A 12,437-nucleotide genomic window follows, 5' to 3' on the forward strand; every position below is an offset into this window, starting at 1 on the left:
CACAGGGTGTGCCAGATGTGCCTAATCATCCTGTGTGGCGCTCATTCCCCTTGCTTCCTGTCTCCCCCTTGCAGTGCTGCCAGCTTCCATCCTCTCCTCTCAGGAGCAGGGAAGGGACTGGTAAATATTTCATTAACCGGCCCCTTCTCTTTCTGAATGAACACAGTGAGAGATCTGTACTGATCTCTCCTGTATTCATTCTTAACTGAAGTATAGTAAGTTATGCTTACTGCAGGCTGCATAGAAGGGACTCGGGAAACTCTATCCTCAGTTTTTTTCTCTGTCTAAAAAGTGAGACAGAGTCTGTTTAGACCCTTGATATTTCTGAAAAGCCCCATAATAAGGCTGCTAAAAAAAAAAAAAAAAAAATATGTTATACATATTATATATATATATATATCACTTTCAGGGCACCGGGTTCATGAATTACAGTGGTAGGGTCTCTAATAGGCTTTGAAATCGGGTGGGCTCGGGTCGCAGAGGATGCGTCCAGAGCCCACCCAGCTGTTAGACACACTGATCCTCAATCTGGCCAATCAGAAGTGGGTGTAAGACTCGTTTTCCAATTGGCTGAAATAAGAAGACTCCAGATTGGCCGCCGAGGAAGAGGGAGGAAACGGAAGCCGCCGCCGTTGTGGTGACCTGGAGAACGGGAGGCCGCTGAGCAGGGGAAGCTGCCGGTGATGAGGCAAGTGCTGATCGACTGCCTGACGGACGGGCCAACACCGTCATTGGCAATAGGCCATGCACATGTCCCCCGTCTGAAAGAGACCCAAAACTCAGGACTAGACACACAGCAATACAAATCATTTGGTAAAAACGGCTTCCTTGTATGTGTTTCATATTTGTATTTAGCTGCTACCCTCAAATTCAGCTTCAAGGCTGTAGCATGGAATCCATTAAAGCTGGAGACAATAGGGTGGTGGATATTGCCTGTAGACATTTTGGAATCACTCGATGGAGACCAACTGGCCAGGAAGTAGAGTGATGTCTCATTTTGTCTATATACATGTGTATACTCTATACAGTATATACGCCATTATATATGGATACCCAATTAGTAGTTTCAACAAGGGGACCAAACTCTATGGTTGCTCAGCAGCCCTCAGCCGTCTCCATCTCTGCCCCATGCTGAGGATCTTCTAAAATATAATTGAAAATGATGACTTGCCCTCAGCTCTGCGGGTGGTACACATACAGTTTTACCGGCAGTAAACCATGCCTGAATGAACAGAAATCACCGGTCAGCCCATTTGGGAGACACATGCAGTTATTTTTCCCTAAGAGCAGTCTGCAACTGAAATGAATTGCAGGCGCTCGTAATATTTTACAGGACCCCTTTAAATAAAAGAACCTTTCACTCCTTTCATAAAGTAGATTGCTACATTTTTGTGGTCAGCGAACAGAAAGGAGACATTTAACCGAGATGCCCTATTTAGCGTAGAACACTAAGAATTAAGAATGGTAAAAAAAATCCTGAACCGCATAGCGATGTCCATCTGTTCAAACTTTACATCGGATTCCTTAACATGTTCAAAACCAAAAACCCCAAAAAAGATCAAGCTGGTTCTCTTAGTCAAAATATTCTGTAACTGAACACAGTCTGTAACAGCTACATAGGGATTCCAGCCTTCATCTAATGCAGAGGTCTGCTCCAGTAGCCAATTCTGTATGGCGGCCAGCATCCGTTTATGAAAAGCCCTACAGCGCTGAAGTTGTGTTTGTTTTTTTGCATCAACCTCACGGTAAGTGCAGATAAATATGAATTCCCAACCACCTCAATACAGAACCAATTCAGAGATCACTGATACATGTGCATATATGCATTTTTTTGCTAGAAAATTACTTAGAACCACTGGTGGCCCGTCCATTAAGGGCGCGCAGGCGCCACCCCACCCCCCATCCATGCATACGGCCCCCTAAGCTACAGGGCGCAGGACCCATAGATTCCAATGGGGGGGGTTGATGCACGTGATTAGAGCCAGAGGCTCTTATGGGCTTCAAAAAGGGGTGGGCTTGGGGAGCAGAGTAGTTGGTTGTTTGCCCCCCCCCCCCCCACCAAAGAAAAAAACACAGCCGCCACTGCTTAGTACCCCCAAACATTATAGTTTTTTTTAAACCAAAGACCCTACAGAATAAAATGGTTGGTGTTGTGGTTTTGTATGTCACGCGGCATTTGCGCTACGGTTTTTCAAAGTAAATTTGTTTTAAAAAACACACTTTAATTAATTTTAATGTTCAAAAACACAATATAGTACCCAATAGTTTGATACAACATAAAAGATGATGTTACAGCCAGTAAATAGATACCTAACATTTCATACTTTAAAGTGGTTGTAAACCTTCGTGTTTTTTCACCTGAATGCATCCTATGCCTACCTGACAGTCACCAGTCCCCCAGCCCCCCCTGTTTTACTTACCTGAGCCCTGGAACTTGACAAGGTGAGGACACCCTGTCTCTCTGCCCGGGGTTCTTGGCTCTTGATTGAATAAATTGATAGCAGTGCAGTCATTAGCTCCCGCTGCTGTCAATCAAATCCCACGACGCGGGTGTCAGGGGGTGGGGCTGAGTCATACATTCAGCGGCTATGGACGCCGAATGCAGGACTCAGAGCCCGCCCGCAAGGTAACCCCCTCGGGAGAGCGCTTCTCCTAGGGGGTTATCTGATGTGGGGAGGAGCTGCTGGGGGACCTCAGAAGAGGAGGTTCAGGGCCACTCTGTGCAAAACAAGCTGCACAGTGGAGGTAAGTATGATATGTTTGTTATTTAAAAAAAAAAAAAAAAAACTTTACAATCGCTTTAACTCCAGTACCTAAAAATCTCCATTAGGCATCACTTTCAAAGACTTCACAGGTTACCAGTTTAGAGATACACAGGAGATCTGGTGCTAGAATTATTGTTCTCACTCTGACACTTGTGACAATACCTCACATATATGGTGTGATCACAGTTTACACATGCATGCAAGACCTATGTGTGCATTCGCATTTCTGCGGGGGCACGTTACATTTTTTTATTTTATTATTGATTTAATTTTTTTTTTTTTTTAAACTGTACCTTTATTTTTGTTTTTTTTATCAACTTCATTGCTATCACAAGGGACGTAAAACATCCCTTGTAATAGTATGGGCCATGACAGGTCCTCTTTATGGAGAGATCTGGGGTCTATTAGAACCCGTATTTCTCCTCTGCCCTGCAAACTAAGATCGGTTTGATCAGATGCTTTCACAAGATGGTAATGTCCCCCCAAATTTCCAGTTTCTGACATCACAGAGAAAAGATGAAGATGCTGTTGGAAGCCATGGCTACTAAAGTGAAGCAAGGCATTGCTGTCCGCTGGAGAAGTATTCTTCTTTATTACCTTTTTTTTTTAGATTTTATTTTTTAAGCAATAGAATCATTTTAAAGCCAACTACATATGGAATATATGATAATAGTTATATAAATAATCAAATGTAAGAGATATTCCCAACTCCTGCCACAAGTACTTCCATTTCTCCAAGCATTAAGACATCTCCATCGATATTATAGTGCAGCGCTGGCTTATTTATTTTTATTTTATTTATTTCAGGTACTTATATAGCGCCGTCAATTTACGCAGCGCTTTACATATACATTGTACATTCACATCAGTCCCTACCCTCAAGGAGCTTACAATCAAAAGGTCCCTAACACACATTCATACATACTAGGGACAATTTAGACAGGATCCAATTAACCTACCAGCATGTCTTTGGAGTGTGGGAGGAAACCGGAGTACCCGGAGGAAACCCACGCAGGCACAGGGAGAACATGCAAACTCCAGGCAGGTAGAGTCATTGTTGGCTTATTTTGGGGAGTCACTAAAAACATTTTTTGCACAAATTTCCACAAATGTCAATTGAAGATTCCCAAGTTCTCCCAAAGTGACTGTTCTTGCCTCATACATTGGATCAGGGTTCCTCAACCAGAGTTACATGGGACCCTAGGGTTCCTCAAGAGGTTGCTAGGGCTTCCCTAAGCAATTTCTGCCTTTCAAATAAGTTTCCACTGATACAATTGATTTGTAAGGAGGTAATTCTTCCCATAGACCACAAATGTAACAAGCATTCTTCCCAATGACTACTATAGTCATTTTTTAACAGGGGATGGGGAAGCTATTTCAACGGTTTCCTTTGAGTTGAAAAGGTTGGGAAAGACTGCATGTGATGATAGTTATATTGAAAATGTATCAGGCAACACCACCCTCCACTACAGGACTTTGGCTTTGCTATATTTTGCAGGTGTCAGGATGGTAGATCTGTGACTTACGCGGTTTTTCCTTCGGAGTCCAACTTGGTGGCCACCACCCCTTTCTTCCCCAGAAGAGCAGACACTTTGTCCGTTTCCCCATGATCCACGGCTTGTAGCAGACGCTCATCGTATTTGTTCCATTCGTTAGTCTATAAGCAACAAAGAAAAAAAAAAGAAAACATATTAATAAATGTAGCTGGCCACAATCTAGTTCCTGTTGTGATATGTATAGGCCTCAAAATACCTGGAACCTCATGCAAACCCCTAAAACAAAGGGAAAATCCGAGCTTAGAAAATCCATCTCTGATCTAGAAGGCAGCTACGGAGCTCTGAGCAGACCTGAGCAATGCACGGAGCTTGGCCTGCATCAAAGTAACATTACTGCTCGTACGTAATGCACCGAAGGCCACAGCTCCAGAAACAGAATGTAAAAACTCCTACGCAATAGTAACTTAGAATGTCTCCTGAGATAGGCCTGCTATTTGCTGACAAAGAGAGCTGACCATTAAGACCAAATTAAGTGAAACTCTTTAATCAGTTTCAAGACGGCTCCAAGGTAACGGAATTGTAGAATCCGAGTAATGTGTACGGGAAGGAACCAGGATACCGTGAGCTGAAAATATTTGCCGTCTGATGATGGATGATGATTTGCCCAATTGCCCTAAATATAGAGCAGGTGGTGCTAGCCACACATTAACTACAAAAATATGACTTCTATTTCAAAAGAAAATCATCCAAGGCTTTCACAGATTCATATGTAAAAACTGCACTCCTTAGAGTTGATTTACTAACAGCAAATAAGCTGTTCACATTGTAAGGGAAGTTGCACCCTTCAGGGGAAATTCCCCAAGAGCTTAGTGAATGTGGAGACGTTTCACTTTGCAGCGAATACCCAATCACATGCAAGGAAATTAAACAGCAGCATTTTTTGCTTACACATGATTGGAGGATGGAAGTCAGCAGACTTTGACCTCATTCACTAAGCTGTAGGGAAAATTCTCTTACAAAAGTGCAACTTTCCCTTGCAAAGTGAACCACTTGATTGTAGTTAGTAAATCAACCCCTATGCGTCTGTAAGGTAAGTTGTAGATGAACAAGGTCAGGGTAGTCTGGTGCACTACAGAAGTGTACATACCAATGCCTAGTACGCCCAATCAGAAAATCAGACGAAAAATACCACTTTCAAAGCGTTCATACAATAATCCGACCGTTCGTGCACAGCTTCCGAGAGCCAATCACAATAGTTAATGCAAAATTTTCCAAAGGAAAAAACACCAAACATTTTCTCGTACGAAACCAAAACAATTTTAGTTAAATTAGTACAGGATTCATTCGGAAAAAAAAAATTGGAAGACCAAGACCATGCATGCTCAGAAATGAAATACTAGGGTTGTCCCGATAACACTTTTTTTTAAGACCGAGTACATGTAACGATACTTTTTTTCAAGTACTCGCTGATACCGATACGTTTCTTTTAATGTCATGTGACAGTTTTCAGAACACAATACAGATTAGGGGGCACTGATATGCAGCACTGATAGGATTAGGTGGCACTGATATGCAGCACTGACTGATGGCTGGAACTGACAAATGGTTGGCAATGATAGATGGCACTGACAGGTGGCTGGCACTGATAGATGGCATTGATAGGTGGCTGGCACTGATAGATGGCATTGATAGGTGGCTGGCACTGATAGATGGCATTGATAGGTGGCTGGCACTGATAGATGGCATTGATAGGTGGCTGGCACTGATAGATGGCATTGATAGGTGGCTGGCACTGATAGATGGCATTGATAGGTGGCTGGCACTGATAGATAGAACTGACAGGTGGCTGGCACTGATAGATAGCATTGATAGGTGGCTGGCACTGATAGATGGCATTGATAGGTGGCTGGCAATGATAGATGGAACTGACATGTGGCGGGCACTTATACGCATTGGGCACTGGAAGATGGCACTGACGGGTGGCTGGCACTGATAGGCGGCACTTACAGGCATTGGGCACTGGTAGGTGGCATTTATGGGCACCAATGGGCAGGCACTGAAATGCCATGAAAGGAAAGGTTGCCTGTGACGCCCATCTTGGTACTCCTTGCACTCGGCTGCATAAAAGCAGCAGCAGCCATCTTGTTACACCCAGCCCAAACTATATGGACTGGGTGTAACAAGATGTTTGCTAGCTTACTGCGGCCGAGTGCAGGGTGTACCAAGATGGGTGTCAGATGTCCAAACGCTGACATTGACATGAGCGTCACTTCCGTTGTTCCACCCACTGACTTCCGGTTGTGCCGGGTCACCTAATCTGATGAAACACCGCCTCTCCCAGGTATTGGATCAGGTATCGGGGGGCATTTGTGCAAGTACAAGTTCTCCCGCAAATGCTCGGTATCGGTCCTGATACCGATACTAGTATCGGTACAACCCTACAGAATACATTACAATACAACACATTACATCACTTCCGAAGTTTTATTCGGATCTTGAGCAGGGATTATTTATTCGTAGGAATATATAGTCAACACATTTCAGAACAATTAGAGTGTTCTCCTTATGATAGATAGATAGATAGATAGATAGATAGATAGATAGATAGATAGATAGATATTTATTGTCATTGCGAACACATTTTTTCAACGAAATGACAAAGGATGAGATTATGTAAACTACATAATAACAGATTTAATGTAGGAATACTAGTTATCTTCAGTCTTCCATGTTGCATGATGGTCAGCATCATTCAGTCTACTTCCAATGAGCCCAGGTTGTTACGGCTCACCTCTAACCTGTGATTGGACAGTGAAGGAGAAGCAACACAGTGATAAACTCATATCTCCATCACTATGCTTTCTCCACCAGACATGTGCGGTTTGTTACGTTCTGAATTGAAATTCAAAACGTTTTTTTTGCTATTACAAAACAAATTACAATAGTAAATTTAAACAAATCTGAAATAACAAAATGGACAAATTCAAATTAGAATCATTCTTGAATTGGATTTGAATCGTTTCCTAATCAAATTAGAATTTCCGAAGAAAATAGAATAGAATATGAAGGAATAGAATTGAAAATAATAGAAAAGAATAGAATATAATAAAGTAAAACAGAACACAAAATAAAACAATTGAAAAAAATAGAATAGAAAATAAAGGAATAAAATAGAAAATAAAAGAATAGACCAAAACAGATCAAAATTGAGTAGAAAATAAAAGAACAAAATAAAACAAAGGAATAGAATAGAATAAAATAGAAAGAATACAACCATTTTCTGATATTCGAATTTCAAACAGAATAAATGTGATTTTGAATAGAATAGAAAATAAAGTAATACAATAGAAAATAAAAGTAGACCAAAGTAGAGTAAAACAGATCAAAATTGAGTAGAAAATAAAAGCACTAAATAAAACATAAAGGAATAGAATAAAATAAAATATTAAGAAAATAACCATTTTCTGAAATTCAAATTTCAAATAGAATAAATGTGAATTTGAATAGAATGGGAATAGAAAAAAAAAACAACAGACTAAAATAAAATAGAAAGAATATAACCTTCTTCCGAAATCTGAATAGAATAAATTCAAATTTAAATAGGATCGAAAATAAAAGAATAGAATAAAATAGAAAGAACATAACCATTTCCCAAAATTCTAATATAATACATGTGAATAGAATAGAAAATAATAGATTAAAAAATAAAAGAATAGAACAGAATAGAAAAAAAAAATAGAATAGAAACAATCTAACCATCTTCCGAAATTTGAATTTTGAACAGAAATGAAAATAGAATGGAAAATAAAAATGAAATAGAAAAAAATAACATAACAATATAACCATTTTCCAAAATTTGAATAGGATTGAAAATAATATAATAGAAAAGAAATGAATAGAAAATAAAAGAATAGAAAAAAAACAATAGAATAGAATGGAATAGAAAGAGTATAACCATCTTCCAAAATGAGAATTTCGAATAGAATAAATTAGATTTTGAATGAAATTCGATCCGAATTCAAATGGAATTCGAATAAACAAAACTAATTCCGAAAACAAATTAAAATGAATAACTAAACAAACAAATAACTTAACTAAACAGATTTATGTTAAAAAGGGTTCGAAATTAAGCAAATTGTTATTGTTCTGCACATGTCTATTCTCCACCTATTAGCATGCTGTTTATTAGAACATAATCTTATTGGCTACTTGTGCTGCTTCTTCCTCCCCCACTCTAAGCTCTGCTGCACAGGGGACTGCAAAAGACTGATACCAAGTCTAATTCAGGTATCTGCTGGCATGAAAATTTTTTTTTTTTAAAGATTATGGCTTAATTAATACTCACTAATGAATATATAATGAATACAGAACTGCATTATTTTGTGTCTTATATCTGCGCAGAGTTCAGTTTTGAGCATTTTGACTACATGGGAGAAGTAAACAATGAGGATCGCTTCACACTGCAGCGATGCGGGAATCCTGTGAATCCAGTACAATTCTCCCGCCGGCAGTTTACACTGCACTATGCGAATTGCTGGGGGTGTCAGTACAAAGTTAATGACACCCCCAGATCAGTTCACATATCGCACTTTCAATTTGGACAGGAATCGGATCCCATGAGTGTAAACACCCATGCGATCCGATTCTGGTGTGAATCAAAAAATAAAAAAAGGATCCTGCACGAGTTTGGTCCGAATGCGATGCAAATTCGGCTATTACAACCTGTATGGGTGAATTTGCATGGTATGCGATTTGTACAGCAGTGCGGTGCGCATCACATGCAACGTCTGACATCGCAGCAGTGGGGACCGGCCCTAGTACCATTAAAACTATGAACATTATATAGTGCTCACAGTTGGGTTTTTAAGGATTAGCATTCCTTACTGAATTTATTGACAATATTCGATTCTGGACAGCTGGAAACTACATTTTAATGATTTTGAATGTGAAGTTAGAATATGAAGTTGTTATGAGAATTATTGCACTTTTATCTTACTACACAATTCCTTTAGAAGGGTGGCTCCGGAAATGTAGGTGGGACTCCTCGGGGTTGTGGAATTATGGTTGAGATACTGCAGGACCCCCAATAGTGATGTGTCTTTGTGCAATATATCCTTGTGTTGTTCTAGTTAGAATGTAATAATGGTAGAGCTCCTCTGCCGCGGTCTGTTTACATAATTCCACAGAGGGATCGCTGGGATTCCATGATGAATTCTGCTAACATATGGAAACACGAGTCTGAACTTTCCATGAACGACGAGGGATACGAGAAACAATGCGCTGTCATTTCTTCATTGTATATGATCACTTTAGTTCAAAGTTCTTTTAAGGCTAGGTTCACACTATTGCGATGCGGGAACGCCGCGAATCCGCGGCGGTTTCCCGCATCGCACACCTCCCGCCGGCAGTTCACACTGCCCTATGCGGACGGCTGGGGGTGTCAATGTTATGTTAATGACACCCCCAGATCCGTCGGCATATCGCAGTGCGATCTGCCGACTCGCACAGGAATCGGATCGCATGGTGTGAACCCCCATGCGATCCGATTCCGTTGCGGACCCAAAAAAGGGTCCTGTGCGAGTTTGCTGCGGGACAGCTGCGAGTTCAGCCATACTATCTGTATGGCTGAACTCGCAGTGCTACGGAGATCGGATGTGATTTGCTGTGCGAATCACATCCGGATCTCCCCCCGCAGCAGTGTGAACCCAGCCTTAATCTGAATTATATGTGACGGATCAGAACACAATAGCCTAAGTTGGTGAAGTAAAATTTGAAAAATATATACATAAAACTATTTTTCAGAAATAAAAAACTGATAATTGGCATGTGTGTATGTATTCACCCCCTTTGTTATGAAGACCATAAAAAGCTCTGGTGCAACCAATTACCTTCACAAGTCACATAATTAGTGAAATGATGTCCACCTGTGTGCAATCTGAGTGTCACATGATCTGTCATTACAAATACACACCTTTTTGAAAGGCCCCAGAGGCTGCAACACCTAAGCAAGAGGCACAACTAACCAAACACTGCCATGAAGACCAAGGAACTCGCCAAACAAGTAAGGGACAATGCTGTTGAGAAGTACAAGTCAGGGTTAGGTTATAAAAAATAACCAAATCTTTGATGACCCCTAGGAGCACCATCAGATCTATCATAACCAAATGGAAAGAACGTGGCACAACAACAAACCTGCCAAGAGACGGCCGCACACCAAAACTCATGGACCGGGCAAGGAGGGCATTAATCAGAGAGACAGCACAGAGATCTAAGGTAATCCTGGAGGAGCTGCAGAGTTCCACAGCAGAGACTGGAGAATCTGTACATAGGACAACAATAAACCGTACGCTCCATTGAGTTGGGCTTTATGGCAGAGTGGCCAGAAGAAAACCATTACTTTCAGCAAAAAACAAAATGGCACCTTTTAAGTTTGCAAAAAGGCATGTGGGAGACTCCCAAAATGTATGGAGGAAGGTGCTCTGGTCTGATGAAACTAAAATTAAACTTTTTGGCCATCAAAGAAAACGCTATGTCTGGTGTAAACCCAACACATCACATTACCTAAAGAACACCATCCCCACCGTGAAACATGGTGGTGACACCATAATCCCCCCTCCACCAAATGATTTGGACCAGTGCACAAATCAAGGTCCATAAAGACATGGATAAAAGAGTGTGGGGTGGAGGAGATGACCTGCACAGAATCCTGACCTCAACCCAATAGAACACCTTTGGGGTGAATTAGAGTGGAGACTACAATTCACGCCCTATCGTCCAACATCAATGTCTGACCTCACAAATGCGCATGAATGGTCAAACATTCCCATAGACACACTCCTAAACCTTGTGGACAGTCTTCCCAGAAGAGTTGAAGCTGTTATATCTGCAAAGGGTGGGCTGACTCAATATTGAACCCTACGGACTACGACTGGGATGCCATTAAAGTGGTTGTAAACCCGTGCAGAAAAAAAAAACCTGCAAGACAAAGGCATAATGAGCCAATATGCATAGCATACTAGGTCATTATGATATACTCACCTTAGATGGAAGCCCCCGCAGCAGTCCCGGCACATCGATTTAGCCAGCGACATGTCCCCCAGAGTTACTTCCAGGTATTGCGGGCTCCAGCGCTGTGATTGGGAGCGAAGCCACTGGTAACGGGACACCAGCTGAAGAAACGGCACGTATGAGCCGCCTCTTCAGTGCGCATGTGCCGACGTCATCGCAATGCAAGTTTAGGAGAAATTTACGGTAGCCACAGGTAAGCCTTATTATAGGCTTCCCTTTAGTCAAAAGTGATTGTAAAGGGTTTACAAGCACTTTAAAGTTTACTTGCCTGTAAAGGTAGGTATCCCAATACTATTGACAATATAGTGTAGATTTTTTTACGTTGCAAGGGAATTTTCCAGAGTCTAGTGAGTGAGGTGAAGCTCTTCTGACTTCCATCATCCAATTATGTGAAAGCAAAAATGCAGTTTTTATGTTCCTTGCATGTGATTGGGTATTCTTTACAAAGTGAAATTTCACCACATTGGTTGTTTATTTCTCAGTTACACTGGAAGGGTAACTTCACTGGTACCCATTTTTCTCTTCTATTATTATGATAAGTCGTGCTTTGACATAGAACGAGCTTCTCAGTGCCTTTATTCAGCTCATGCCGAATCTGGATGGCCTCCAGATCTGACCTGCCATCCTTTCCAATGTGACTCCTCTACATATGGAGTCATGGACAATTGTAGTTTGGTGTGTTTTTTTTTTTTGTATATTTGGTACCAGTAATGGGGCATTATGCCCTCTCCTGCTGCACTTTGTGCAATAAACTTTCAATAACAATTTATTGAACCAGGAAATGTTACCACATTCACTAAACTCTGGGGAAACTTCTCTTGCAAATTGAGCAGCCTTTTCACTTTGAGTAAATCAACCCCAATATACCCAATGCTAATCAATACCACCACAAGGGTCACCATGAGTTCAACGTACTCGGAGAGGTCACCAGAGAAAAGGTCAGGTGTCTCCCGCTGTGACTGCTCTTATACCAGAAAGCATTTTCTCCAATGCGGGATATCAGTTCCCAAAAATCGGAAAAACAAAGTTCTTTTTCTGAACCCCTCTTTATAGGGGTTCCTGACAGCAGCAGGGAGTTAGACTTCAATGTCACATACACACGACCGGA

General features: G+C 41.2%; 1 protein-coding gene across 2 annotated transcripts in view; it reads right to left on the reverse strand.

Moving 5' to 3' along the window:
* RAI14 (retinoic acid induced 14) overlaps positions 1 to 12,437 on the reverse strand; it is a 254,013-nt gene that overhangs the window by 104,886 nt on the left and 136,690 nt on the right. For both annotated transcript variants that reach the window (XM_077462880.1, XM_077462879.1), the window contains exon 3: positions 4,292 to 4,422. In XM_077462880.1, coding sequence (XP_077319006.1) covers positions 4,292 to 4,422 — 131 coding nt within the window. The remainder of the gene's footprint in view (positions 1 to 4,291; positions 4,423 to 12,437) is intronic.

Source organism: Lithobates pipiens, unplaced genomic scaffold (genome assembly GCF_037356315.1).
Source record: "Lithobates pipiens isolate NorthernLeopardFrog02 unplaced genomic scaffold, aLitPip1_a1.2 Scaffold_3, whole genome shotgun sequence".
NCBI lineage: Eukaryota > Metazoa > Chordata > Amphibia > Anura > Ranidae > Lithobates > Lithobates pipiens.